This window comes from Malaclemys terrapin, chromosome 11 (genome assembly GCF_027887155.1).
Source record: "Malaclemys terrapin pileata isolate rMalTer1 chromosome 11, rMalTer1.hap1, whole genome shotgun sequence".
Lineage (NCBI taxonomy): Eukaryota > Metazoa > Chordata > Testudines > Emydidae > Malaclemys > Malaclemys terrapin.
In genome coordinates, this window is record NC_071515.1 from 69,048,112 (window position 1) to 69,072,968 (window position 24,857).

The 24,857-nt window shown below is 42.6% G+C and overlaps 1 protein-coding gene across 4 annotated transcripts in view; it reads left to right on the forward strand.

The window, feature by feature from the left end:
* The window catches only part of MYLK (myosin light chain kinase), a 305,994-nt gene that overhangs the window by 253,330 nt on the left and 27,807 nt on the right, over positions 1–24,857 (forward strand). For all 4 annotated transcript variants that reach the window (XM_054044298.1, XM_054044297.1, XM_054044296.1 and 1 more), the window contains 4 exons: positions 13,348–13,650; positions 18,217–18,249; positions 18,347–18,440; positions 20,147–20,350. In XM_054044298.1, the coding sequence (XP_053900273.1) occupies positions 13,348–13,650; positions 18,217–18,249; positions 18,347–18,440; positions 20,147–20,350 (634 nt within the window). The remainder of the gene's footprint in view (positions 1–13,347; positions 13,651–18,216; positions 18,250–18,346; positions 18,441–20,146; positions 20,351–24,857) is intronic.

Genomic DNA, 24,857 nt, shown 5'->3' on the forward strand with positions numbered 1-24,857 from the left:
AAGTTACCACTCCCCCTTTCATGGAGCAGCTTAATCCCCTTTGTGTGCCCAAAACCATTACCCTTGGCTGGTGATTGGAGTGGTGCGGGAAGGAGACAGTGCTCTTTCTATTCCTCTCCATCCCCTTCCTATCCACCCTCTTGCTACTAAGTGTGGAGTATCTAGTGACTAGCTTCTCTCTTTCCTGTGTAGCCGGAGTCACGATCTGAGCAGGGCTAAGCAGTGTCAAGGAAGGGCTGTGACAATCTAGCAGATAATTATTTTTATACAGCAAACTCTTGTCTGGAGAGTTGTTTGCATGATATAGTTAATAAAGTTTGGATGGTCCCTAGTTTCTTGAAACTAAGAACAGGGAAGATTGGAAAACAATGCTAATGGAGAGCAGTTAGGGTATATTTACGCAGCTGCTGGGAGACTGTCTTTCAGCCCAGGTCAACAGAGCTGTGTTAGCAGGGCTTGCGTTAGTGTGCTAAAAATACCAAATGTGGCTCGGGCTCTGAAACCCACTTCCCTCCCTAGGCTTCAGAGCCCTAGCTCCACCCAGAACCCAAACGTCAAAGCAACATCTACGTAGCTATTTTAAGCATGCTGGCGCAAGCTCCACAAGCACAGGTCTGTCGACCTGGGCTGTAGGCCTCACTGCCAGCTGCTGTGTAGACCTACCCTTAGAGCCTAGCACCAGCTACCGTGAGGTGTGTGCTTCTCTAAGCACACTGGAAAATGCATATCACACAAGGTACAATCAATAAATATTTTTCTGCCCTAGGAGACCACCTGTTCTGCCTCTGTGCTAGAGCTGGCCTGGGATCAATAGCTCTACCTACTATTGGCCGTTTTCAACTCTGGATGCCAGCTCCAGTTATAGAGTTAGAGCAAGTTGTTTTTTGTTGACACTACCTGTAGTGATCTTTCAACTCTTGTGGATTAAGGATATAATTTTCAAAAGTGATGTAGGCACTTAAGAAACTAAGCCAAATTGAACATCAATGGGACTTAGGAGCCTAAGTGACTTCAGAAAATGTGACGTGGGCTCAAGTGTCACTTAGGTGCTTTCAAAATGTTACTCAAAATCTACCTTCCCAATAACCAGCTCTACATGGTGGTCAGGAAATGTTCAACTCATTGTTTATATGTCAGAAAATGAAGATTTGTCAAACCTGAAACTTTTTGCAAAAAAAAAAATGTTGGTTTTGAGGACATTTTTGTTGGGGCGGTTTCTCAGATCCAGACATAATGAGACTGCAATCCCAGAATAACCAGTAGTCTGGTGGTTAGGGCACTCTCATGGAATGTGGGAGACCCAGGTTTATGTCCTTGCTCTGAATCAGGCTGAGTGAGCGCTCTTATCCCTGGGATATTGAGTCTCTCTCTGTGGTTCCATTAATATTCACTTACTTTTACAAAGTGGAACAGCTCCAACAGGAGAGGTTGACTCTATAGCCCAGCTCGCTCATGTGGGAAACAGGGGCCATGTTGTTGTTCCTCCTCCTAATCAGGGACTTGAACCTGGGGTCTCCCTCATTCCAGGTAAGTGCCCAAACCACTAGGCCATTGAATATTCTGGCATGGGGCTTTTAGTATTTTTGTTGGGTTGTTTGTTTGCAAAACATTTTGAAAGGTCTGGTTTTCATTCCAATGCAGAATGAAAATAATTGTTGAACAATTGAACTTTTTTACAAAATGGAATTCTTGTTTTCTGGTCAGCTCTAGTGACATTTCACCCTCACATGGATAACAGTGAAAGTGATGCGATTCATTTGCTCCAAGGGTCATGAATCTTTTGATGTATCTTGTCTGATTTTCAAAGTTGGAACAATTCTCAAAACTGTGAGTTTCATGTGTGTTCAGGTTTTGTTGCAAACATTTTGGACAGGTCTAGTGACATTATCTGTTAGTGCCTGGACCTCTAAATCAATGCACGAACAGCTAGCACAATAAGCTTCAATGGAAAAGAGAAATCATATGCATATTATACCTTTTAGCTGTTTCATTTGAGTTCAGAATCATATGTCTATCAGTTCCTGCAAATGCATGTTAATTGGCCTTGGGGAGAGAAACTCATTCACCTTTATTTGTGTAAACTACTGTAGTAAAACTTAAAAGTGTTGAGGGCTGTTACTCAGGGGAGATCCATTTTGAACAAGTCTGTTTTCTTGGAAGTACATTCCTATGTAAGTAAACACAAACAGCAGCATATTTCTGGGTACCCTTTCACTTCTAATTCTGGTTCCAGATCACAGTTGTGGAGGGGTTCAGAAAAGGAAATAATAAATTATGGTACAATGGGAACCTGTGTGAGGTCCTCAACAAGATAAGTCTTACATTCTGCATGTTTGTGTATGCAAAGGCTTGAACATCACATAAAAATGAAGTATTGGCTTGAAGTTAGCCTGCCCCAGGGACATTTAATGGTGTATTAAAAACTGAAATTGGAGGACAATATAGAAGTATGCTTAACCTTCCCTCCCCATTCCAAAACACTAGCTTCTTCCTCTGGAAGCTAGTAATCATGCTAGGGGAGATTTCAGTATTCCTGAAGGGAATGTGTTTTGGCAAAGTGCTTTAGCCTCCAGTGCAAACAGATGAATACAGGATAACCTTTTAAATCCCTGTGAAGTAAACTGGTGAGAAACAAAACAGACAAATGAAGGGAGCATTTGCAAATTCTCTGCATAGTCAGGGCTAAAGTATGTCATACAGTCTGTAGTTGAGAGTAATTTTTGTAGGTGTGGTAAAATGAATCACTGAGTAGTTAGCAGAGCTACCCAGATAATGTCATGTGACTATACCCAAAAAATGCTTAGAATAGATCCTCTGTTTTATGTAGTACAGGGGAATTAGATCTGCAGTGCATGTCCTGTAGTGATCATGTTGTGCTCCCTCTCTATTCATGGGTTCAAGGAAGTTCTTCTTGCATCATTTTGTTTTTATTTGGGTTTTCTCCTGGTGGGAACAATTATCAGAAGGGTGGAGCATTCTCGAGACAATCAGATTTAGGATTAGCCTAAATAAGAGATAAGGAGGTGTTAGTACCGTTATACAAGGCACTGGTGAGACCTCATCTGTGTGCAGTTCTGATCTCCCATATTTAAGAAGGGTGAATTCAAACTGGAACAAGTACAGAGAAGGGCTACTAGGATGATCCGAGGAATGGAAAACCTATCTTATGAAAGGAGACTCAAAGAGCTTGGCTTGTTCAGCTGAACCAAAAGAAGGCTGAGGGGAGATATGATTGCTCTCTATAAATATATCAGAGGGATAAATACCAGGGAGGGAGAGGAATTATTCAAGCTCAGTACCAATGTGGACACAAGAACAAATGGATATAAACTGTCCGTCAGGAAGTTTAGACTTGAAATTAGACAAAGGTTTCTAATCATCAGAGGAGTGAAGTTCTAGAACAGCCTTCCAAGGGGAGCAATGGGGGCAAAAGACATATCTGACTTCAAGACTAAGCTTGATAAGTTTATGGAGGGGATGTTGTGATGGGATAGCCTAATTTTGGCAATTAATTGATCTTTGACTATTAGCGGTAAATATGCCCAATATGTGATGAGATGTTAGATGCGGTGGGATCTGAGTTACTACAGAGAATTCTTTCTTGGGTGTCTGGCTGGTGAGGCTTGCCCACATGCTCAAGGTTTAGCTGATCGCCATATTTAGGGTCAGGAAGGAATTGGCAAAGGCCCTGGGGGGTTTTCGCCTTCCTCTGCAGCATGGGGCACGGGTCACTTGCTGGAGGATTCTCTGCACCTTGAAGTCTTTAAACCATGATTTGAGGACTTCAATAGCTCAGACATAGGTTAGGGGTTTATTACAGGAGTGGGTGGGTGAGATTCTGTGGCCCGTGTTGTGCAGGAGGTCAGACTAGACGATCATAATGATCCCTTCTGACCTTAAAGTCTATGACTCTGAGTCTAATTTGTCTAGTAATTTGCTTCACAGCCAAGCCCTTTTGACAGGGAATGTTTGTCTTATCTTTGGCTCTTGCACGCTTTGTCCTGAGTTTTGTGAGCTACACAGTCCATGAGGACTGCAGCTGTCTGTTCAAGTCTTGGTTGGCGAGATCACTAATGTAGCTGTGTCCTGACCCATTGATTTTTTTGGAGATTATCTCCAGAGCCTCGACTTGGCTGTGGAAGCAGGTTGAGAGCCAGAGCAGAGTGCAGGAGTGATGTACTCATGGCAGCCCGTCCCATTGAGGAGGCAGGCTGCCATGTTCCACACAAACTAGAGCCTCTATATTGTTTCCAACTTCGATGCAAGATACTGAATTACAGTATCCCACTCTAGAAGTGGATCACTGTGGCCAACTCCTCCCCTTGCAGGAGTGGGCAAAGTCTCATAGCAAGCTAAAGGGGGAAGAAGGAATTTTGGGGACACTTTTTGTCCACACTTAGTCTTGTGTCCAACATAACCCCATGGCTTCATGCTACTTTGACAAACCGTGGTAAATGCTTCTGAAAGGGCAGTAGGTCGGTGTCCCAGCTAGTTCTTCAAAGTGATTTCCCTTTGCTTATTTTGGTTTGGTTTGAACCATTGTTCTTTATCCAGGTGCTGGTCTCTTGTAGGCACTGGGACATCTTTGTGATGAAGGTGTTTACGAGAAATACAGCAGGGAGTCACTAGCATTTATTGGCAACAGAGCCTGTGGTGTCTCAGCACCTTTCCACACAATCTCAGGTGGATTTTGAAGAGGAGAGAGACAGGATAGATCTCTGTGGTATTGCCAGACATAATGATTTGTAGCGAAAAGGAGCAGTTAGATATCACTGCTCTTGGAGTTTTGTGATTGGACCCATGTACTCCATCGATGTCATACCCTGTGCTGTATTGTATAATGTTGCTGATAGGGTGAGTGATGGGAGCATTGAGTTCTGCCCTCTATCCGTTGCTATGAGGAGGTTGTCCAGTAGTGCTAATAAGATGGAGAAGAAGGATGGTCTTGTAGTTAAGTCACTGGAGTGGGACTCAGGAGATCTGGATTCATGTCTCAACTCTGCCTCAGTCTTTGTCTGACCCTGGACAAGTCACTTTGTCTCTCTCTGCCTTGGTTCCCCATCTGCAAATTGGGGATGATGATAGTTCCTTTCTCACTCCCTTTGTCTGTCTTATTTATTTAGATAGTAAACTCTTCTGAGTAGGACTTGGCTATTACTATGTGTTTGTGCAGTGCCTAGCCCAAAGGGGTCCTGATCTCTGTTGATAACTATAGGCATTACCATAATAGAAATAATAAATTATAATAATACATCAGCGCCTTGGAAAAAGTACCCTGGAATGGGAAATTGGACCTGTAAAGAGTCACACTGCAGATTCTTGTTTACATGAAGGCAGTTTTACACCAGTCTAGCAATATAAAGGGGTCTAAAAGTGGATGTAAATTGAATTTAAGTATGTTGTTTCCAACTTCGATGCAAGATACTGAATCATCGAAGTTGGAAACAACATACTTAAATTCAATTTACATCCACTTTTAGACCCCTTTATATTGCTAGACTGGTGTAAAACTACCTTCATGTTGCATCCGAAGAAGTGAGGTTTTTACTCACGAAAGCTTATGCCCAAATAAATCTGTTAGTCTTTAAGGTGCCACCAGACTCCTTGTTGTGTTTGAATTACTCTTTAAGGTCCCTTTATGCTACCACAGAATCAGGCCCTGAATCTTTAACAAATAAGAAGGGCAATAAGCCATTCTGGAGGTTAAGGTCAAAATTGCATCTGGTTTCTGATATTTCGGGGTTTAATTAGAGGTCTGCTGTATAATGATGACTCCTAGTGGAATGGTGTTTTAAGTGTTGCCAAGAAATGAGTACAGATAACCTAAATTATTAAGTCTCTTTATCTTCTTGCTGGAGACTCTCGTGGTGAGTGCATCTGAAAATTCTTTATCCCCATTAAAAGTTATAACCCTTTACATTCCATTTTGAGGAAAACTCTTTTTTTTATTGGTGAACTTGAAATTATAAAAATCAAAAAAGAAAAAGGTGCTGGATAAGTTAAACCAGTCAAAGCACAAAAGTGAGGAGTATTCAATGGAGAGAAAATTGTCCCTGTTTCAATAAAAAAAAAAAAACCCTGAATATTTAGCATTAATGCAGAACTAATATAATTTGATCAAACTATCCCTTTTTCCTTTACACGGTCATCCCTCTGCAGCACTAGGGGATGTCACAGATCTGGCTGGGTGCCTCTTTCCAGCCACCCACAAGACTGATGTGAGGGGAGAATCAGAGCCTCTGAGGCCCTGGATACCCAGGTGTTTTATGCTTCCAGAACCTGAATGGAATCCAGCCAGTGCCTGAATCTTGGGGTCCCTAAGCGCACACTCTGTGTGCAGAACTTCTGCCTGGTACCTCCTTCTGAGAGCTGGAACCCACTGTCCAGCTGCCTGGCCACGCTGGGCACAGTGCTAAGCCTTCTGATTCCCCCATACTTAAACACTTCCTCTCCCAGAACTCCACTCCAAAGGTTTCACTTTCCCTGGAGGCATGCAATACTTACGAAGCTCACAGTCAGACACTGTTTCCAGAGACTAGCACATTATTGCTCTTTTACTTAATCATGTAAAGCACAGGAGTGTACTTACCAGAAAACGCTAAACCCATGTCCCTGCCTTAGTTTCCTTGTCACTCCAGGGCATTCTTTGGGCTGGGGTTAGAGCCCCTTGGATTGTCCAGAGTCCTTCTGCTTCAGTGTATGACATATGGGCTGCAACATGGAGCTTCTTCCCCCTTGGTCAGCTTTGCCCTTGACCAGCCTAACCCTTTCTCTTGGGAGTTCTTGGGGCCATATAGGCTCAGGAGCAGGCAGTGTCCCTGCCTGATGCAGACCCCTACAGGCTGGGTTGCTCAGTATTGCCAACCCCAAATGTTCAAAAATCATGAGTCAGGCTCCCCAAAAATCATGAGATTGGCTTTAAAATCGTGAGATTATGTAAACACAATAGATTTGGTGTTCTTTTTATTTACCTTCCGCTTTTTGAGCCTTTAGGGTATCCTTGGATCACATTTTGAAGTTTTCTCCACAGTCACGAGGGCCAGAAAGTTACTTTTTTCTTTTGGAATGAAGGCTGAAATCATCACATATCCACTTGGCTCCAGGAGCTGGGACTTTAAGGAAAACCGTAATTATTGTGAGACTCATGAGATTATTATGAGAGCTGGCAACACTGGTTGCTTCTCTCTCTTTTAACTAGTTTCAGAGTAGCAGCCGTGTTAGTCTGTATCCGCAAAAAGAAGAACAGGAGTACTTGTGGCACCTTAGAGACTAACAAATTTATTAGAGCATAAGCTTTCGTGGACTACAGCCCACTTCTTCGGATGCATAGAATGGAACATATATTGAGGAGATATATATACACACATACAGAGAGCATAAACAGGTGGGAGTTGTCTTACTAACTCTGAGAGGCCAATTAATTAAGAGAAAAAAAAAAAAAAAAAAAAAAAAAAAAACTTTTGAAGTGATAATCAAGCTAGCCGAGTACAGACAGTGTGATAAGAAGTGTGAGAATACTTACAAGGGAAGATAGTCAACGTTTGTAATGGCTCAGCCATTCCCAGTCCTTATTCAAACCGGAGTTAATTGTGTCTAGTTTGCATATCAATTCTAGCTCTGCAGTCTCTCTTTGGAGTCTGTTTTTGAAGTTTTTCTGTTGTAATATAGCCACCCGCAGGTCTGTCACTGAATGACCAGACAGGTTAAAGTGTTCTCCCACTGGTTTTTGAGTATTTTGATTCCTGATGTCAGATTTGTGTCCATTAATTCTTTTGCGTAGAGACTGTCCGGTTTGGCCAATGTACATGGCAGAGGGGCATTGCTGGCACATGATGGCATAGATCACATTGGTAGATGTGCAGGTGAACGAGCCCCTGATGGTATGGCTGATGTGATTAGGTCCTATGATGATGTCACTTGAATAGATATGTGGACAGAGTTGGCATCGGGGTTTGTTACAAGGATAGGTTCCTGGGTTAGTGGTTTTGTTCAGTGATGTGTGGTTGCTGGTGAGTATTTGCTTTAGGTTGGGGGGTTGTCTGTAAGCGAGGACAGGTCTGTCTCCCAAGATCTGTGAGAGTAAAGGATCATCTTTCAGGATAGGTTGTAGATCTCTGATGATGCGCTGGAGAGGTTTTAGTTGGGGGCTGAAGGTGACAGCTAGTGGTGTTCTGTTATTTTCTTTGTTGGGCCTGTCTTGTAGGAGGTGACTTCTGGGTACTCGTCTGGCTCTGTCAATCTGTTTTTTCACTTCAGCAGGTGGGTATTGTAGTTTTAAGAATGCTTGATAGAGATCTTGTAGGTGCTTGTCTCTATCCGAGGGATTGGAGCAAATGCGGTTATATCTTAGAGCTTGGCTGTAGACAATGGATCGTGTGGTGTGTCCTGGATGGAAGCTGGAGGCATGTAGGTAAGTGTAGCGGTCAGTAGGTTTCCGGTATAGGGTGGTATTGATGTGACCATCGCTTATTAGCACAGTAGTGTCCATCCCACCATCAACCTCAGCCTAGATCAATCCACACAAGCGGTCCATTTCCTGGACACTACTGTGCTAATAAGCGATGGTCACATCAATACCACCCTATACCGGAAACCTACTGACCGCTACACTTACCTACATGCCTCCAGCTTCCATCCAGGACACACCACACGATCCATTGTCTACAGCCAAGCTCTAAGATATAACCGCATTTGCTCCAATCCCTCGGATAGAGACAAGCACCTACAAGATCTCTATCAAGCATTCTTAAAACTACAATACCCACCTGCTGAAGTGAAAAAACAGATTGACAGAGCCAGACGAGTACCCAGAAGTCACCTCCTACAAGACAGGCCCAACAAAGAAAATAACAGAACACCACTAGCTGTCACCTTCAGCCCCCAACTAAAACCTCTCCAGCGCATCATCAGAGATCTACAACCTATCCTGAAAGATGATCCTTTACTCTCACAGATCTTGGGAGACAGACCTGTCCTCGCTTACAGACAACCCCCCAACCTAAAGCAAATACTCACCAGCAACCACACATCACTGAACAAAACCACTAACCCAGGAACCTATCCTTGTAACAAACCCCGATGCCAACTCTGTCCACATATCTATTCAAGTGACATCATCATAGGACCTAATCACATCAGCCATACCATCAGGGGCTCGTTCACCTGCACATCTACCAATGTGATCTATGCCATCATGTGCCAGCAATGCCCCTCTGCCATGTACATTGGCCAAACCGGACAGTCTCTACGCAAAAGAATTAATGGACACAAATCTGACATCAGGAATCAAAATACTCAAAAACCAGTGGGAGAACACTTTAACCTGTCTGGTCATTCAGTGACAGACCTGCGGGTGGCTATATTACAACAGAAAAACTTCAAAAACAGACTCCAAAGAGAGACTGCAGAGCTAGAATTGATATGCAAACTAGACACAATTAACTCCGGTTTGAATAAGGACTGGGAATGGCTGAGCCATTACAAACGTTGACTATCTCCCCTTGTAAGTATTCTCACACTTCTTATCACACTGTCTGTACTCGGCTAGCTTGATTATCACTTCAAAAGTTTTTTTTTTTTTTTTTTTTTTTTTTTTTTCTCTTAATTAATTGGCCTCTCAGAGTTAGTAAGACAACTCCCACCTGTTTATGCTCTCTGTATGTGTGTATATATATCTCCTCAATATATGTTCCATTCTATGCATCCGAAGAAGTGGGCTGTAGTCCACGAAAGCTTATGCTCTAATAAATTTGTTAGTCTCTAAGGTGCCACAAGTACTCCTGTTCTTCTCTTTTAACTAGAGACAAAAATAGCCAAAGTTGTTCCTTCTTGCACCCGTTCCTGTGTGGTCAGAGAGATAAGCCTTCAAGCTTACAGAGAGCTCTTCTTCTTTCTCTCTCACACGCCTTGTGTCTCCAATATCTTGGGACTGACACAGCTACAACAACACTACATGTAAATGGTGGTGTCCGTTACATGTCAGGTTACTGTAAACTCTGTAATTTACCCACTGGCAAGTGAGTATACATTGGTGTAATTTATACTCTGAGGGGCGCAGAATGGTGGTGGCAGTTTACAGAGAGAAAGCAACCCACAGAAACGAGCAAGGCAAAGTATTTGTGATTTTCACTTCGGTCCAGTATTGCCATGGTTGATTTAGGCATATTTCTGTGATATATTTTAAAAAAAATGTTGTAGTGGTTATGTAACAGTTGTGTGAGAGCCAGGAGCTTTGGGTGGGAGATGTAACATGAGGAATCGAAAGGAAGAAATAGGGGGGAAAGAGTGTTTTTTACCTTGCATCATCTTGTACCCTGATGCTGAATGAGAGGAACTATGGTCTCGTAATTAAGGCACTGGCTTAGGACTCAGTAGATAGAGGGTCAATTTTTCTCTCTGCCACTGACCTCTTGTATGAACTTAGACAAATGCCTCTGTGCCTACATTCCCCACCTATAAAATGGGAATGATGATCCCCACTTTGTCTGTCTTGTCTATTTAGATTATAAGATGTACAGGGTGGGGACAGTGTCTTACTATGTGTTTATACAGTACCTCACACATACTCACCTGCTGTACCAATGTATATCTTACACAGACATTTGCATCGCCACAGAATGTCTCTCTCCACCTATTCCCTTTCACCTTATACAGCACTTTATTCCCTTTTCCTGATGTTACCAATCAACCTTTGGCCATTAGTTCATCCAGATCATCATCATCATTATCTTGTGGATTTTACTTTTAAGAGCAGTCCTGAGAGGATTACTCCAGCACAAGATATTCTGCATTCTTTCAGGTTTTCTGAAGAATTTATCATAATTCTTAATAAGTAATTTTAAAACAAAAGTGTCAGCATCTTTCTGTCTCAGAAAAGCATTTATCTACTGAACTTCTGAGTTAACCATTACATTTAATTTTGAAAGAGCCAGGAGAAATGAGAGGCTTCTTTGTGTCGTTAACCAGAGCGGCACCCAAATGGCTCATAGAATCGTAGGACTGGCAACAGGGGTGAAAGTAAGTCCAGTGACTTACCGGTACGCTGGGGCCAGCTCTGGCCCCCGGAAGGGGCGGGGCCTAGGGCGGAAGGGACATGGCTGAGGGAGTCAGAGCCAGAGCCAGCCCCAGCCCACCCTGTAAGGTAAGTGGCCCCACCACCGCCACCGGGGTAGCAGAGCAGCCCGGGGCTCCGGGGGCTATTTAAAAGGCCTGGGGCTCCCCTGCTTCTACCGCCCCGGCCCTGTAAATAGCCGCGGGAGCCCTGGGGAAGCGGTGGGGCTCCAGCGGCTATTTAAAGGACCAGGGCGGCAGAGGCAGCTGGAGCCCTGGGCCCTTAAATAGCCCCTGGAGCCCCCCGCTACCCCTGGGCTCTGGGGGCTATTTAAAGGTCCCGGGGCTCCCCTGCTTCTACCACCCCAGCCCTTTAAATGGCCGCTAGAGCCCTGGAGTAGTGGCGGTGGGGCTCCGGCGGCTATTTAAAGGGCTGGGGCGGTAGAAGCAGCGGCAGCCCTGGACTTTTTAAATAGCCCCCAGAGCCCCGCAGCCCTACCCCAGACCTCCAGCAGTGAGGCTCTGGTGGCACTTTAAAGGGCCTGGGGCTCCAGCCCCTGCTGGGAGCCCCAGGCCCTTTAAATTGCCCCCTGGAGAAGCCGGGCCGCCCCAGTACAGCAAATTGGCTCTTGCCGGTATGCCGTCTGACTGGCAGGGATCTCAAGAGGTCATCTAGTCCAGTCCCCTGCACTTGTGGCAGGACTAAGTATTATCTAGACCATCCCTGACAGGTGTTTGTCTAACTTGCTCTTAAAAATCTCCAATGATGGAGATTTCACAGCCTTCCTAGGCAATTTATTCTAGTGCTTAACTAGAATACTCTGACAGTTAGGAAGTTATTCCTAATGACCAACCTAAATCGCCTTTGCTGCAGTTTAAGCCCATTGCTTCTTATCATATCCTCAGAGGTTAACAAGAACAATTTTTCTTCCTCTTCCTTGTAACAACCTTTTATTTACTTGAAAACTGTTATCATGTCTCTTCTCATCTTCTCTTCTCCAGACTAAGAAAACAGTTTTTTCAATCTTCCCTCATAGGTCATGTTTTCTAGAACTTTAATCATTTTTGTTGTTGTTCCCTGGACTTCCTCCAATTTGTCCACATCTTTCCTGAAACGTGGCACCCAGAACTGGACCCTGGATACTCCAGTTGAGGCCTAATCAGTGCAGAGTAGAGTGGAAGAATTATTTCTCGTGTCTTGCTTACAATATTCCTGATCCCCTTCTGCAGTTCTCCTTCCTAGGCAGTCATTTCCCATTTTGTACGTGTGCAACTGATTGTTCCTTTGGGAGTACTTTGCATTTGTCCTTATTGAATTTCACCCTATTTAGTTCAGACCATTTCTCCAGTTTGTCCAGATCATTTTGAATTGTAATCCTATCCTCCAAAGCCATCATGCAGGCTTTACTCATGCAACTAAGAGCTGCAGGAGTGAGCCCCTAATTGGGAAACAGTTGCTCCATGCTTAAGGTTGAAGCTTAAAAAGCCCATTATATAAGCCTGATTTCACATCTCATATCCCAACCCATAGTAGAATTTATTCAGGGAAGTTTAAAAAAAAATCAGAAGAGGATATTTAAACTTCACATGTTTTTTAAAAAAAAATCTCTGGTGTTGAAACTTTCCAATTTTTTTTATTGGTGAGGGGTTCTACTCATAGGCTTGATTCAATGTCCATTGAAATGAATGGGAGTCTTTCCATTGAGTTCAGTGTACGTTGAATCAAGCCTCATTGCTTCTTAGTAGTTTAGCCTACAGCTCTAGGCAGGAAGGATGGTCTTGTGATTAGGGTGCTAGATTGGAACTCAAGAGACCTCAGTTCAATTCCCTCCTCTGTTAGACTTCTTGTGTGACCCTGGGCAGGTTAATTATTCCCTTTGTGCCCAGTTCCCCATCTGTAAAACTCCTCAGCACGCCACTCTGAGATAAAATCATAATTCTTTTTACTTGCCTTCTGGGTTTTGAGCCTTTTAGGTACACAGGTTTTCAAGTTTTTTCTCTGCAACTATATAAACTTGCTTCTTTACTAGCATGACTCCAGGAGCTTTAAGGAAGCAAAAAACATTCTGAGACTGTCAATAACAGAGAGAGTTAGCAACACTAATTTTAATAAACAATCTATCAAATGCGTAGCATAGATCTAACTAGATGTAACAATTACAAAACAAAAGAGGTCAAAGTTGAGGATGGAGAGGGTTCTGTGGATCAGGTGGGGGAAATAACAATTAATGAGGGAGTAGGTGGCAGAATTAATTTGTTTGATCTAATGTATTTTTGTATGTGTTTCCCCATTTGCAGATAAACCTGATCCCCCAGCCAGAAAACCCTGTGCCTCGGACATACAAAGTTCTTCCCTCACTCTCTCTTGGTATGGCTCTTCTTACGATGGTGGAAGCGCTGTTCAGTCCTACACTGTGGAAACCTGGAACTCAGTGGATAACAAATGGACAGATCTCACTACTTGCCGGAGCACTTCTTACAATGTCAAGTCCCTGCTGGCTGACCGGGAGTACAAATTCCGGGTGCGAGCTGCTAACGTGTATGGCATAAGTGAGCCCAGTCAAGAATCAGAACTGGTAAAAGTAGGCGAGAAACAAGAAGGTTAGTCCTTACTCAGAAAAATGATTAAACTCTATTAGATAATGGCCCAGGATTTTTCAAGGTAGGTGCAGCCAATTGCCAATATACATTTGTACATTGCTACTGGTGATTTGAGTGCCAATGGCTGAAATTTGAAATGCTAATGCTCGATGTGAGGCATTTTTATGCTTCCATTGGGTATCTGGGCAGATCAATTTTTGTGTCTTCCTAACTTGGAATATCTGGGCCAATATTTTTCTGTCTGTTTTATGAATGCAATGAATTGTGTGTCTGTGACTGCATTTGTTTATGTATGCTTATCTGTATTTGTTAACAAGTTTCTATAGCTCAGGATACTTGTAGTGAGATATGGAACGTTTCACCCAAGAGTTATGGGTTCAGATTTAATCCTGTTTGAGAATGCTGGTTACTGACTTCTGGGAAATGAATCGGTGGCCTCTGTCTACTTTGTAATGAAAACTTCACCAAAAACATCACCACAATTGACACCAGCTGGTACATTTGTTGGCAGCCTCAGTGGAGAAGCTAAGGGCAGGGAAGCTAAATTAACGTCTCATACCTAGAGACTTCAGATCCGAGGCATGTTAGTGAGTCAGCATGGGAGATTTTGTGCCACAGTTGCCCATGAGGTGCCTTATCCGCAGCCAGAAAACTTAAGTCTCCAGTGCAGTGCTGTCAAACTGGCACCTTATATGAATAACCAATTTTTTAAAGAATTTTTGACCCAGTTACCATTCCAGAATATTTTACTCCTGTTTTATGTGCTCTTGGGGATATTTTCCACGACCATTCAACTTTTTTCCCTTAACCCTTCATCAGCGGAGAAGTTTCAAAGAGAAGAGCTTAAGCAACCTGAAACTTACACTGAACAAGGCCTATATGTTCAAAAAACAAAGAAACAAACATTTGCAACTGCACAGCCAAATAAATTCTATATTGCATGCCTGTATCTTTATGCACACACACATAGTGTAGAACAGGGATCGGCAACCTTTGGCACGCGGCCCATCAGGGAAATCCACTGGCGGGCCAGGACGGTTTGTTTACCTGCAGCATCCACAGGTTTGGCCGATCGCAGCTCCCACTGGCCGCGGTTCGCCGTTCCAGGCAAATGGGTGCTGCGATCGGCCGAACTTGTGGACGCTGCAGGTAAACAAACCGTCCCGGCCTGCCAAAGGATTTCCCTGATGGGCCGTGTGCCAAAGGTTGCCAATCCCTGGTGTAGAATATGGAGGACCTCTTTTAGGTGCTTGCAGGGCACTGAAAAGTCCAGAATTGGAAAATAAAAGAGAACAAGTTATTTTTCCATCTTTCCTACTGCCTATTTTTGGGGAGTGGATGATGTGTTTCAGCTCTCAATTCCTGTTTTGAAGTATATTATGTATGCAGTGCTTTGTGTTCTTACCTGGTTCAAATAAAGCCATAGAGAGTTTGTAATATTATCTTTTAGTGACACATCGGGGCAAAATAACAGCACAGTGGTGCAGCACTGTAAGACCTTCCACAGCTTTTTGTCAAATATTTCCACGCAGAAGTAATTTGTTATCTTGCTTGAGCAGCTAAATTGGCGCTATATTGGTGTATTTACTTTCTCTCACAATTTAAAAGAAAATCTGAAAGGTTGATATAAATCAAGGATCAATTTTCTCTCCAAGGAAAGAAAGCAGTACGAGTGACCATAAATTTGTAAGAAAGCTGGACAGTGCTGGCTGTTGATAACAAAAATTCCCTGTGTTGGAATGTCTTCTCTCTTTGGTTGCTGGAAGAACACGCTTAGGTTTGGAAACTGTCAGACTGTTCTTTGCTTTTGCACTTCCAAGAGTTATCACTGATTGTGATGGGTGGAAACAACATCGTTTGTTTAATTGAAGAGAGAAGATTTTATTATGTTTTTACAGTCCCTAGCACAGCGGGGCTGGAGCACCTAGGAAGTACTGCAATCCAAATAACAAATGATAACAATAATATGGGTTGAGTAAAGAACCCACTGTACAAAGGTAACTCCTTGTATCGGGAGACAGTGTAATTTACTGATTTCAGCAGGAGACTGGAAGCCAGGACTCCAGGATTCTGTTTGTGATGCTACAATTGACTTGGGCAAGTTACTTAAGGCCTAATTTTCAGGAATACTGAACCCAAACAATTCCAATGGAAGTCCGTGGGAAATGCGGGTGTTCAACACACCTGAAAATCAGGACTTTTAAGTTCTCACCACTGTAAACTCCTGGCCAAGTAACTAAGGCTATGCCTTCATTGCCCCAAAAGGTGTGTGTCAAGGTTTACATGAGATAACTAACATTCATTGGCTATCTCACTGTAAAATACTAGAGGAGACAAGATGCTGGTAGTTTTTTCTGCATTGTAACTAGGTGTGGCAAATACTATACCATCCACCTAGTTGATCTCGCCTGGCTGTATTCTGGTAAAATCTACAGTGCCTTGTCTCCACTAGGATTTTACAGTGAGATAGCTAATGCACGTTCGTTATCTCACTGTGAAAACACAGCTTTTTGGGTGTGAAGACATAGCTTTAGCCTCAGTTTGCCTATCTCTAAAAAGAGGCATAGTGCCTGCCTCACAGATGTTGAGGTCCCATGATGCGGGTAAAGCACTTGGAGATTCTCCAATGGAAAGTGCTTTAGCAGTGCAAAGTATTATTATTATGAGAGTGAAATGAGCAGGTTGCCGTATATTCACCATCAGTCCAGATTCAACATTGCTAAAGTAATGTAATAAGTCATAAAGAAGCGAAGTATGAATGGACAGCTTTGATGTTCAGTTGGTAATACTGGTTTCCAGCTGAGGAAGACATTAGCTTAGCTTCACTGAGTTCAACCACGGGGGAGATGTACCTTTTTACTAACTTAGAGCTTCCACCCGTGGACCACAAGGTTCCCAGTCCAAGTCTTTGATGCAGTGATGTGCATGTTGCATACACAGCAAGTCTAGCTGTGGGACATTTGGCAGACACAGCTATTGGCAAAGAGGATGGGATCTGCTCCTTCATGCAGCCCTTAAAAGGGGAGGAAAATGTGAAGTGCTCAATGTAAGTGTGATTTCCAGAGCAAAAAATCTGAGCACAGCTCCCACAGAGTGGGGGAGGGCAATTTTCCCTTCTTGCTTCCCTGCTACAGTGGCAGACTGCGGACCAGTCTGTCTCTGCTGCAGGTATGTAAATATCACAAACACAGCAGGGAGGGGGGTGATGGGGTTTCTGTTGATTGGCTAAGTCCAATCAACTTGTCTGGCAACCAGTTTGCAGACTCATCAAAATCTACTGGGTGTTGAGGGGGTCAAATTCATCTCTGTTGTCACATAAAGATGTCTATGTAACATAACTGTGTAATCTTATTACTGTGTATCTTGCCCTCCTTCCTTCACCCATCCCTACTATTTTATTACCAGGCACTGAGTCTAGCTTTATATTGAAAAGAACCTAGAATGTATTGGGGCTCTGTATAAATAATAAATAGTGTAAATCCATTGGCACAAAGAGGTTAAGTCACATAGTTAGGAGTGCACAAACTCAGTGGGAGAGTCAGATAATCAGGTCCAGCTGTTTGGATGGAGAGCTGCCTTGGTAGTTGTGAAACATTACAACTCACTGATCTTCAGGCCACTGAGACCCAGTATAGTCCTGAGGAGCAATTTCAAGCAGTAACTTAGAGCAGCTCTAAATTGTGCTGACTCTAACACCCGCCCTTCCCACCCCCAAGAGCCATTATGACTGTCGCAGATTGCTGAAGCACTTCCACTTTGTGGCTCCACCCCCTTTTCCTTGATCACCCCCACTGCAAAATAGAGAATGACACAGGGCCATTTATGCTGACTCATCACCACTGGAGGATTCCCCTCCGTACAAATCTTCAGCTGACTTCACTTGTGTTTTTGGATTTGTGCCTGCAAACAGTTGTGCATTTGGAATTGAGGTTCTGTTGAAAAAATTGGGCCTACATGACTAGGCAATTCATTTCAGATAAGCACCAAAAAATGTGGGTGCTTATCTGAACTCTCCAAAGCTCTAGGTTTGCAAAATTGGCAGGACAGCTTCTAAGGACAGCCTTTCTCAGAGGTTTTTGCTTTGTTTTTTACACTTTCAGGTTTGGATATGAGAGTAAGAAATGTATTTTTCCTATACACAAGCATTGTCCAATTAGGGGCTTCATGGGCTTAATAATTTTAATTGTTTTATTTTTCCCTTCCTCTGAAGCATTCTGAAGGCAGCCTATTAAATAATCCAGGGATCTGATTCCTTACATTTTATGTGCCTAGTAGACATATAAACCAGCTGCTTTCTCTTCAAAGGAATATTCTACACTGATGACAACAGAAGTGCCTGGCTTCTGCTACCAGATTGTAATTTAATACATTGAGACTGAACAGACTTTTACTGTATATTTAGTATGCAAACCCTGTTAGATGGCTGCCTTTTGGTACCTAACTGTTTACCCAAAGGATCTTAATTTGAGGACTAAGATTGCCTTCTCTAAGCATATACATCCTATGCAGACAGGAGTTAATCATCTCAATTTTTCTTTCCCTCCCTCTCCCCCGCTTTTTTTATAGAGCCTAAAGATGAAGCTGAGCTATCCGATGATGGTAAGAAGTTCATAATTTCATCAGTGCAAATGAATCTCTACATCTTTAATACATGTAGTATGATTTTTTTAATCAAGTTCTTAATCCTCATTTATAGAAGAGAAAGAAACAGAGGTTGACTATCGGACAGTTACTATAAATAGAGAACAAAAAGTTGCGGAGTTCTACAATATTGAAGAAAGATTGGGATCGTAAGTAGACCATTAGGTTTCTTGTTTCAGCCCTTGGAATGCTGCCTTTCTAAGGCTATAAAGAGCTAGGAGGATGCACTCTGAAATGTGTACGGTATGGGCCTTTACGTTCTTAGCGTTCTAGCTGGGCTGCTTGTGTGCAGTTAAAAACATATATTCTAAAGGGGTCTGGTCTTCTCTCCATAAAAGCTCTTCATTCCCATTAACTGACATTTTAAAATAGGCATCACATGTGCTTCTGGTGAGGAGAATGAAGCCCATAAATGCTAGATGATTCATTTTTTATTCTCTGCTCTGAAATCTGTCTGGAAGGCAGAAACCAACTGTGCACTTACAGCTCCATTATATTGATTAGTGTTAATGAGATTAAACCCTACGCCCTGGTGGTAGGGTAGATTCTCTGTTGACAGTGGTCATAATCCCAAAAGCATTAATAGTATTGCTCATTAAAGGTCAATGATTAAGTTGGCTGTATGTGTCAGTACTCAGGCTTGTGGATATGCAAATCATATGACAGAACACACTTTGAGGGACTTGTTTTGCTGTTGGCAATCAAGGCCATAGGATTCTACCTCTGTATAGTCTTCTGTACAACAAAACTAGCTGTCTCTTGTGTTTTCCACTCGTAAGCAGGGCCGGCGCTTCCATTTAGGCGACCTAGGCGGTTGCCTAGGACACCAGGATTGGGGGGGGGCAGCATTTTGCTGCTGTCGGCGGCAATTCGGCGGCGGGGGGGTCCTTCAGCGCTCCGGGTCTTTGGCGGCAATTCTGCGGCGGGTCCTTCACTCACTCCGGGACCCGACGTTGAAGTGCCCCGAAGACCAGGAGCGCAGAAGGACCCGCCCGCCGCAGAATTGCCGACGACGACCAGGAGCGTGGAAGGACCCACGCCTAGGGCACCAAAAACCCTGGCACCGCTCCTGCTTGTAAGGGTTACGGTTAAGGTGGAATTGTAAGTAAACTCACATTAGCAATTGTAGCCTGAAGTAATAATGCTGGATTAGAACAGAGGTTTTCAAACTATGAGACATGCCCCACTAGGGGGGCATGGAGGAACATTCGGGGGGGACGAGTGGCAATGCCAGGCAGCTCGTGCCAGTCCCATGTGGCAGGACCTGGGCCAACCCCCACTTGGGATGGGGAAAGAGCACCACCTCCACCTTGCTGCTGTAGAAGTCCATTCTTTCTATACATGTATATGTAGCTGTAATGGAAGCTAATGGGAGTAACGTGCATCAGAGGGTGAAGACTCTCTAATTAGGGAGCATTGGACTGCCATAGGATTTTAGATACATGAGTGTGTATAGATTTTTTAGCTTGTAGTATCAGTGTGTACAAGCATAGGTGCTTATTTTTTATTGTGACTGGTGATACACACCAGACTAGCGAAGGTCAGAATTGAGCCTTCCGGGCAGATCCTCATCTCTTTCAGATCAGCATAGCTCCCTTGACTTCAACAGAGCCACAGCCATATATACTATGTGAAGATCTCGCCTTTTGAATGTAATATTCGTCAAGTTGATTTTTCAAATCAGTATGCCCAGTTCAGTCTTGAACAGCACTTGGACTAATGCTTGTGATCATGTGTTTTCAGTGCTAGATTTGAGTTAACCACTCTGAAAAAGTTTTTCGTTAAGTTTCGTTTTTAGTATTAGTAGGCCATAAAATATTATAACCATTTCATAGAAATAGTTATATATTTTCAGGGGGAAATTTGGACAAGTCTTTAAACTTGTTGAGAAGAAAACTGGAAAAGTTTGGGCAGGAAAATTTTTCAAAGCATACTCAGCTAAAGATAAAGAAAATATAAGGCAGGAAATCGGCATCATGAACTGTCTACATCATCCAAAACTTGTCCAGTGTGTAGATGCCTTTGAAGAAAAAGCCAACATCGTCATGGTCTTGGAAATGTGAGTATAACCCTTAAGAGCAGATTTTAGTTTATTGATGCACAGTGTGTGAAGATATCCTGATACCTTGACAGATCATTAAAAATAACTTGTCCTTTTTGTATAAAATATTATCTAGTGATGAGTGACTCTTAAAAAAGGCCAGATTTTTTGTTCTGGTCACATAAATCATCCAAATTTTGTCCAAGTGTTTATTGAAGATATTTAAGCATCTTTGGCCAAATTATTCCTAATATATCTCCATTGATTTCAACACAATCTGGCTAAAAATTTTGTGAGCACAGGCACTCATAAGATTTCTGTTGCATCCTGTATCTAGTTCAGTTGGTAATACTGAAGGAAGGGTACTTTTCTGGTGTTTCTTCGCTCTGCTTCCAGGTGGAACGTGGAAACAGAGAGGAATGTGAAAATCAAAAATAACGATTGGAGAGAAAAATTTAACCAAATATTTCAGAATCTTCAGGTCCAGATTGGTTCTAGAAATGAGAAAAGGGTTGGGGATGAGATTATTACTATTTATTTGGTTTGGCAATCTCTAAACATGCATTAGATAAAGTACTACCAATTATTTATTTAAATACTGAAAAATAGTCATTTTTTATAGATGATGGAATGGCTGTGCAGAATGAATGAATGAATGAATCAATAAATTACACCCAAGAAAGATGTGATTCAGAATGCAAACGCCAAAGCCAAACTGTAACAGAATAGTTGAATTTTTATGAAAAATTCATTATAGTCATGTCTATTAGAGGAGCAAAAAAATCAACGACAGTACTCAACCGTTGTTAGAAAGCAAATTTATTTTCCGTCGAAGGTGGGGTCCTCTGTCTGCACCCTTAAGAGAGCCTTGTGGGTCTCCTTGGCAGAGAAGAGACAAAACTTGGTTATTTAACTCTTCGCACCCATCACTGTAGTACCTATAGAAAAATCTAGATAGATGAGAGAAAGAGAATTCTAAAGTGAGTTTAATGGATGCAGACAAGATCGGATATAGTTCTTTCTGGCTATCTAGCAGCCAGACTGGCTCAACACAACCTGAGCTGCCTCTAATGTCACCATGCAGGGTCTCCCTAACTCATGGCCCATACTTAGCAGTTAAAGAAGGGACTGATGATGCCTGTTTTGTTTTCCTTACTTCCACCCCACGACTCTCAAGTCCCTGCATCCAAGTTACCATCCTTCACGCCATGGACAGCTACTCATGACCACATTCATAGACCATCTGTGCTGCTTCCTGGTTGTTGAGTTGTTGAACAAAGCGATGGTGCCCCATCTTCCCACCCTCACCAGGCCTATGTACACTGTTCACTTTGTGCTCCCAGCCTACACCATCACTAAAAGTGGCAGACAAGCAACATAAGAATCACAGTACAGAGCAACATGATGGTGTTATAACTATATGATAGCTATTCAATCTGTCTATCTTACCATCAGCCACCATAGTTAGTATGTAGATCATAGTACGTATTCTTTCACTTTTGCAGAAGACAGAGCTCAGAAGGTGTCCCTGTGCTGGAACTCCTTTCAAGACGGGAATCTGTATAATCTGATGTAGCTTGGAATGCAATGCTCAGACACCACAAACTATGAGAGCCTGCATGACCAAAATGACAGTTGCATAATTTATCAGTGCACCTGTTTAATGTGAACACCATATTTGTAGCAGCAGCATCAGGAAAGAAAATCAACTCTTGATCTCTGTTGATGTTTTGCCCAAAAGGATAGGTCAATTGCTGTGGTCCCAGCACAGCTGCTTCCCATTGTGGTGCGTAAAAAGGGAAAGGAAGGGAATTTTATTCCTGGCTTGATCTTCCTAGCAAAACACAGATTGCTTTAAGCAAAGAGACTATAGCACTACTTGTCTTAGTTAATGCATGTTCAGACTGTGTGAAAGCTATTGTTTGCACAAGCATATTTCAGAGATTGAATCCTTGTTATGCAACATTGGTGCTTAAATATTAAATGGTGCATTTATTTTTGGATTTAAAACTTGAGCAAGTTAGTGATGGTTGGAGGAGAAAAAGTCCGACTTAGTTTGGAATTGGGAGCTGGCAGGCCTAATGGAAAACGGAGGCAAACGTATAAAGGGTTCTGGATAGTAATTTCCCCCTCCACCAAACCACCCGCTATTTTAAAAGATAAGATGCATTTAAATACCACAGAGTTTAGCTATTTTAGTCTGTGTTTAGGCATGATTTTAGGTTTTAAGCTAGTTTATTTTTGCACATCAGAGTTTCCGAGCCAGAGTTTTAGAAGATCTCAACAGCCAAGCAGTTCCCATTGTTCTCATCGGGGTATAAAAATGTAGCCAGATTTTCATCTCCCATTGATCCACTCCAGTGAAGTGGCCAGATTTTCAATAGTGCTCAGCATTTAGCAGCTCCCCTTGTTCTCTATAGGAGCTGCTGCATATTGAGCACCTTTGGAAACTTAATTGCAATGGCTTGATGGGAGATGACCTATAAGCACACAAAGGATCCATTAGCAGACCCGGAGTCTCATTCCAGGCAATTTTCCTCAGCCTACCCTGGGCTGCCGCTCCCAGGGGATTTTCCACTTTGCTTCTCTATCACTCCTCCATCAGAGCATCCTGCAGGATTCTTCCTTGCCCTTTTTGCTGAGTACCACCTCCCAGCACTTTCTCCTTGGAGGCCCTTTTCCCCCAGCAGGTTCCTACCGCTGCCTCTCCCAGGGGACTCCCTGCTACTCCTGATCCCCCTTGCTTACGGAAAGCCTGGATCTTCATAGCTCCAGGTGCTGCCATGCCCTCTTCATTGGCCAAACTGGGAGCAACTGTTCTAGCACAGAGGCACTGGACCTGTTTCATTTCAAGGGGTCAGCCACCCTGTGACATAAGCTCGTCTAAAAAATCTGATCATGTGTATATATATCCGGGGCCAAATTCTATTTTTGTAATGTGTGTATGCCATTCCCATTGATCTTGTACATCCAAGAAGAGAATTTGTTTCAGTATGAATGATTGAAGATTGAAAGCCATTTATATTGAATTTAGAAATAATAGTAACAATCTGACCCACTTGCCATACAGCCAGAATCCAGGATGCAGGATTGTTCCCTATAATAAAATTTCTAGTACTTTGTACCCTCTTGTTTTACATGTCTCCAAAGATTTCCAGTAGAAGCTTCGTCCATTTTCTTATTGTCACTGCCAGGAGGATTGGTTTTTCTTGATATTCAGCCTAAATTTTTCCTTTTAATTTCATCCCAAAGTGTCTGGTTATTTCCCTTTGTACCATGCTGAATAATTCCTCTCTCTCCTTGGCGTATACCTTATGCAAATAATTTGGGTGGTTTAAACCTCCGTAGTTACCATGGCTTTGCTTAGCCAAGATATAGCTATTACATTCTTTTGATTGGTTCTCATAAATCAATCCCTCCAGCTCCTTAAATCATTTCAGTTGCTCTTCTCTGAAAACCCTCCAATTTGTCTACAGTTTGTTACCTGGCTTGGAGATCTAGGGGCAAGCAAATCCCAGGCAATTTAATTTCCAAATATAGAAGTAATCCTGTCTCTGTAGACATTCCAGTGCCCTGTGAATTGCTTTGAAAGTTGAGGAGTAAGTGCCTTCAGATTCTTCACTTGCCCCATAAAGCCAATTTATGTTTGCATAGACTGTAATAAACCTGAGATGATTAAAGTGCAAATGAATCCCCATTCATTTGGTATGAATGAATTGTCACGAATCAGCAAGCCTATGCATTTGGTTGGGGTATATGTCAAAATATAGTGAAGATAAGATTTCATACAAGGAAGGTCCAAAATAGGTTCTTTAAATGACCATAGTGTCTCTATGGGCACAGTCTTAAAATAACAGGTGGCTAAAGACTGCAATTGCTGTGCAGAAGAATATGCTTCTCAGGAGCCTGAACCCAAAGCCCATTGAAATCAATGCAAAGACTCCCACTGACTTGCTCAGCCCTTAGAAGATGATAATATTGTTCTAACTACATGAAGAAAAAACATATTCCCTCTGCCAGTGCATGGAACCTGGGTTACACTCTATCCATCCACCACCTCAAAGAACCTTTAAAAGCACAGCCAGAAAAAGAAACAACTCGGCTTTTCTAGTATAATATAAACTGCAGGAAATAAATGGAACATCAAGAATCTAGGAAATGCAAGCACAGTTTATCTTAATGACATTACCAGAATAGCTAGAGGAATGAGGGGAGAGAACAGCATGCACGTACATTGACATGTAACATGGCTAAAAGGATATACTAGAGATAATGGCATAGACTCTGCAAAGGCAGAGCCAAGAAGAATGGCATTTAGAGTACAAAAAAAGAATTGTTCAGATTAGTCATTAGGTCTATTTTAAGCAGTCACTGAAGTATATTTCACTTGAAGGTTTTTGTCCTTTCTTTTTAATTTATAAGGTCTTTTGTTGGGAATCCTCTTTTAACTCAAATAAAATGGTTGTCTCTGATAAGAAGCTGCCTGCTTTCTCCTCTGCATTTCTTGTAAAGTACAAGGATGATA